At 46.1% G+C, this 5,656-nt stretch overlaps 1 protein-coding gene across 1 annotated transcript in view; it reads right to left on the reverse strand.

Moving 5' to 3' along the window:
- The window catches only part of T265_10932 (hypothetical protein), a gene marked incomplete at both ends in the record, with an annotated part of 46,502 nt that overhangs the window by 8,125 nt on the left and 32,721 nt on the right, over nucleotides 1-5,656 (reverse strand). Inside the window, one exon of the mRNA XM_009177448.1 lies at nucleotides 3,063-3,284. Within this exon, the coding sequence (XP_009175712.1) occupies nucleotides 3,063-3,284 (222 nt within the window). The remainder of the gene's footprint in view (nucleotides 1-3,062; nucleotides 3,285-5,656) is intronic.

The raw sequence follows: 5,656 nt of genomic DNA on the forward strand, positions 1-5,656 counted from the left end.
ACCCAAATAGGCTAGACAGGCACTGGCTGAGGAATCCACCGCCATCCTTGAAAAGAGCAGGTGGAAGGTCGTCAGGACCAGCAGCACGATTACGCTTGAGTAGAGAAATACATTCAGACACTTCTGAGACTGAAGGCAGCTCCATATTTACGGTCCACCTGTCCGTTGCAGGCCAGATTACTGGATTGGATGTAGCAGATGGCCAGTTGAATTGCTGCTCAAAGCACTGTGCCCAGCGTTCCAAACGTTCTGCTTTGCTGCATATCAGGGAACGATTTTTGTCCCTGATTACTTCGCCGAGGACCAGTCAAACAAATCAAGTGGAACAGTTTGCGCACGTTTCCAGCATTCTTTGCATCTTCCATTTCTTTTGGCCTTTCGGGTCCACCAAGCTTCTCGGCCTGCGCGGACACTCAGTGTCACCTGGCGTCGGATGATGCGCCGGGTGGAGTTGTGGTGGCGGCCAGGTGGAATCTGTCGCCAGGTCTCTAGCAAAGACATGGTCCTATCAAAGATCGAATGCTTGGATGGGTTGGCTGGGTTGTACCGCAAACAAACATTCCGGCTTTGAATAACGCTTTGGACATATTTTCCCAGTGGCCGTTTATATCCAACACCGTCCCGTCTGGCAGGCATTCGAGGAGCTGGTTCTGATAGTTTTGTTTGACTTCATGGTCGACCAGCTTCTCAGTGGCTAGGCGAGGTGTGCGCGTTTTGCGTACACCTGAAAAGCGCAATGAAAAGCAGCAGAGTACAAATGCATGGCCGGATTCTAGGTCGGTGTTCCAGAAGGAGCGGCAGGCGGTGATAGACCCTCGCCACCGATAACTAACGGTCTATTTGTATCCGAGGCCGGTTTGTTGGTGAGCATTACGTTTTCAAGCGTTTTCCACTGTTTTGGAAGTTTATACTTCAAAGGTATTGTGATAGGCACACATCTGGAGCAAGCGGTCCCCGTTATCCGTGCGTCTCATGTCCAAACCAAGAAAATCACCCGATTGGGTCCCAGCAGCGCTTGGTCTATCTACCTGGGCGTTCATATCACCAGCAACCGCGACGATATCTGAGCCTTTAGCCTGCTACAGAAGGGCTCCTAGAGCGTCATAGAAACTGTCCTTGGCAGATTCATAGCTACAGCCAGTTGAGGCGTAAGCAGACACAATAGACAAGGTGCGATGAACCCCACTTCCTCTAGATTCTCTCACAGGTGTTGCCAAACGAACCGCACAGCTCGTTCGCTCAGTACAATACCCACCCGAGCATATCCAGCTGCAGCGGTCTCTGCATCACCAGACGTGCGAAGCAGGAACTTGGAAGAGAGCGAGGGGCCAGTCAGTTCGATCACAGTACTTGGGTCCTGCATCCTTGTTTGTGACAGACAACATACGTCAATGCAGAGGGAGCCCAGCGTACGAGCATGATCCACCTGTTGACTTGCTTTATTCAGTGCGCGAACATCAAAGACGGCTAAGTAGACAGGCTTTCGGGGTTTGAAAATAGACATCGAAGTGTTTAGGCCTGTTACTGAACTAGGTCGTACAGAAGCTGCAACTGAGTGTGAAGCAAGGCGAGCAAAACGGTCAACCCTAGAGCTGGAACCTGCGGAGAAAGTATTCAAATTTGGGCGGGAGAGGGTGGAAGAGGGAAAACGTGAAAGTGTAAGAAGGGAGGCGTCAGCAGTATCATGTTTTCGCTTACCCACCCCGCTGTATGCAGCAAGTAAGACTGATGGCACCACGCAACGGCCGATGGGGCATGAGAATATTGTTAGTTGTGTATGTTACGGTTGTACGAGGGCTGGGATAATACCAGGGCGCCAATACCTAGAAAGGAGGATGATTAGGGTCCTCAACCAAAGCCTTTGGCTCAAAAGCCTAACCGCAAGGCAGTGGTGTTCGGCTGGAAATGCAAGTACATTACCATTTTTATGGAACACATACATGGAACCATACATGTTCCAACCCACAAACTGGAGGGCCAGGAGACTGTGTTCGTCAGACCTTTACCCATGTACCAACCTGGTATGAGAGACTCTGTGAGTGCGGCGCGGACATCCCCCCGGTATGGTATAGTTCAATAGGTCACCGAGGTACACACACCGCCACATCACTGTAAGGTCGAGTCTCTTCGTGACTAGTACTAATGTCTAAATTAATCAAGAATCCACAGATTTAATGTAGTGGGCATGTGCTCGAGGTTTAGCGTCTTTAATTGAATAAGGATGAATGCCTTGATAAGAGTCGGAGGGGCCCCATGGCATGTTGCGCAATGTGGCGCGTGTGTTATTCAATCTTGAAGTGACCGCACACTGCTCGCAACATATTGCATTGTCATCAACAAATTTTTGCGAACTGCTTACTGCTTGTAACGTGGCTGTCTTTCATCACCAAATGTATATGAAAATATGGACATTAAAGGAAAATAATGTCACAAATTCGCTCGAGTCTGATTGTCATTTTTTGTCATTTTCCGAGATTTTTCAAGACTAAGTTGACCTGTGAGAATTTCTCATCTGGAGTTTTGTTCTCAGTTTACATTTAGTTTCCATATGTAAAGCACCTCTTGAATGCCCGATGGGTTTCCTGAACCACAAAGACCTGTAAAAATTTCGTTTCTGTCAACAAGTTGTAGAATTGTGGATACAAGGATTCACAGAATAGACTTTTCATTGGAATGGGGATATCGAGTCCATGTGTTTCCAGGAGAAATGAGTCAGGTTTAACCTGATGTGTTTTCTTGATAATGAACTACACCTACTGGCACAAAAGCATCTTGTACGACATACGACAGTAGAATCTATCATAAAAATGATATATATATATATACATAACTAAAGTTGACTATTATTCACTGAGTTAGAACTGTGGGCTAAGGTAGTCTGTGAGAGGGATCAATACTGAAACAGTGTAATTAGCCTCCCGAGGTCAGCCTGCAGGAAAACACTAGCCACTGCCTGTTTGATGGAGGTCTGAGTGTTTGTCTCGACGTATTCTCAACTTTTTCTGAGAGTGTTTATCGGACCATACTTTAGCTTGCTTCAGAAATCATTTATAATAACTCACTTCGATCACTAACTCCTGGTGTTTTTGTTGCCTTTCAAAAATGGCCGATTTCTCCCGCAATCTTTGGGCCTGGTCGTCTTCGAGCAATGCATGAGTAGAGCGTAGTTCAGCAATCAGTTCGCGGCGTTTTTCTTTCCCCTCAAACATTTGCGTCTGGACTGCGCGACCTCGAAGCAGTTTTTGTAATGTCACAGCGGCGGCTTCTCGCTCTAGGACCAAGTCCTGAATGCAGTGTACAGGTGAGGTAACTTTTGAAGCGCAAAATTATGTATGCAAAATCAAGCATAAAACTTGTTACGTATCACAGTCAAAATTAAATTCTACTTTTCGGTCAAGACTCCGAGATTTGAAAGAACCAGACTGGATGAAATTCAGTCAGGCATTTGAAAAAAGCCCTCGTCCTCCAGTGAATGCGTAAGACAATAGTTAGTTTGCCGACGGTTTGATCAGACAAGTAACTATATGTATCTTCGCGTTCTCTGGTCAGATTTGCCCAATAAATGACTGGAAGCATTCAGAAGCGCTGCTAAATTTTTCTAACAACTTCCGCCCTTGTATGGGCGAAATTCCACAGAAACCATAGGCTAAGAACGCTAGCTCGGGTTCTCAACTTTTCACAAAGTGCACTCCAGTTGCACGCTTACCTTGCGAGCTACTGAATCATATAGTTTGACGAATGGATTTTGTGAGCACAATATAAACGTCAATTTAAAAAATCGCTACACGGGAAAGTTTATATTATGGTACTTTTGGACTTGTATCTGGCGCAGCATCAGATCGGTACCTTACCTGGTGACTGCTGATCTGTTCACCGAGCTCGGTGATTGAGTTTCAGACGTTTTATCACCGTGCTAATCAACCAACCAGGCTCATGAAGATAAGCCGTAAGTTAAAAATCAGGATGAAGGCAGCAAACCACTAAGAAAGGAAGGCATGCCATCAAACAAAACGAACAACAGAAGGGCGGACCACGACGCAACACAGACCGCTAACGCAGCAACCTGAAGGGGGAAATGATGGGCGACAATTTCAGCATGTAGTGAAACAACCGAACTCAAGAAATACGAACCACAACGCAAAACAGATCTCAAACGGGCTCCAGGTGATGCTGCAATCAACAGTCAATCAGATCATGGCCTAGAACTGCTCTTAGTAAACAACCTTACCGCAGGCACGAACAGAAAAACTACCTACCCAACAGCTCGCTGATGATGTCTTCTCGAGTGGTGACGGAACGTCCGGAAGTCACCTACCGAGCTTGGTGAACAGATAATCAGCCATCTGATAAGCTATGTATAAAGGCATTGAATAACCAAAATTCTGACACACTACCAACACTATTGAGTTTTCACTCCCCCCCAACGCAAAGCTGCGAGCAACTTACTTGTTTATCTTCCTAGCCTCACTCCAGTTCACCAACTAAGGAGACCAACATATATATGTATATATATATATATATATTAATGGCGAATTCTGCCTGCTAGTAGAGCTAATATATGTGGGAAGCTGAGGAAATACGTGCCCTTATTTCACCCTCACTGGAGACCATCAGTAGTGTGCATCCCATGGGACCAACCAAGTTCCGAACCCACGAACTTCCTGCAAGTAATTTGAAAACTTAATTATTCGGCCACAAGCGGCTGATCAGCAAAGTCATCAACTCGAACTTAGACAGGACGTAGCATCACTCACTCTCCTGATAGGAGAACAAGTTCCAGACGTAAGCGGACTACACAACTGCCCATGGAATAACCTTTTTAGTTGAGACAGATTTAATTGGTTGTTCCTCACTTGCCGTTGACAGATGAGTTCGATTTTTGCATCACTTTTTGGCCCGTCTGGAACTTTCTGTTGGGGATATCAATATCCCCCAGAAAACGCTATGTTTTTATGTGTGCTAGCGAACTCCCGGCATCTTCAAGGTCAAACTATGAATAATCAATGGCCTATTGATACTCCAAGGAAATTCAAATCCGACCACGTACAGGATACCATTCTTTCCACTGACTTGGGTTCGGAAGCTCCGGGCATCGCCTGTTGATCGTGTGTTGTTGGATTATTAAAGTTTGTGTCCGAGGTTTTCGTCTTCTTACTATTCGCCGTGCTAGGAGTCTGGATCAAGCAACATAGCTGGGGATAGAGTATTGCCACAATCCGCATTATCATATTGTTTGCTCGCTGCGTGACAGAACCGTAACATATTTGGCGACGCAAATGGAGGCAGAACAACTCAATGTAATGTTTGAGCAGCAACTGCAACTCATCAAAGTACTTACGGAGCGACTATCATCTACATCTTTGACTTCACCGGCGGCGTCGAGCGTCCCACAGTCGGCCGATGGAATCGCTGGCAGTATCAACGAATTTTGCTATGAACCCTCAGCTGGCATAACGTTTGATGCTTGGTTTCGTCGCTATGAAGACCTGTTCATGGTCGACTTTTCACTTCAAGATGATAGTTGGAAGGTTCGCCTCCTGCTCCGCAAACTTGGACCCGCAGAGCATGATAAGTACGCTAACTATATTCTGCCAAAGAACCCGCGCGATTTCACTTTTGATGAAACGGTCAACACGCTTTCACAAATATTCGGTGA

Source organism: Opisthorchis viverrini, assembly GCF_000715545.1.
Source record: "Opisthorchis viverrini unplaced genomic scaffold opera_v5_429, whole genome shotgun sequence".
NCBI lineage: Eukaryota > Metazoa > Platyhelminthes > Trematoda > Opisthorchiida > Opisthorchiidae > Opisthorchis > Opisthorchis viverrini.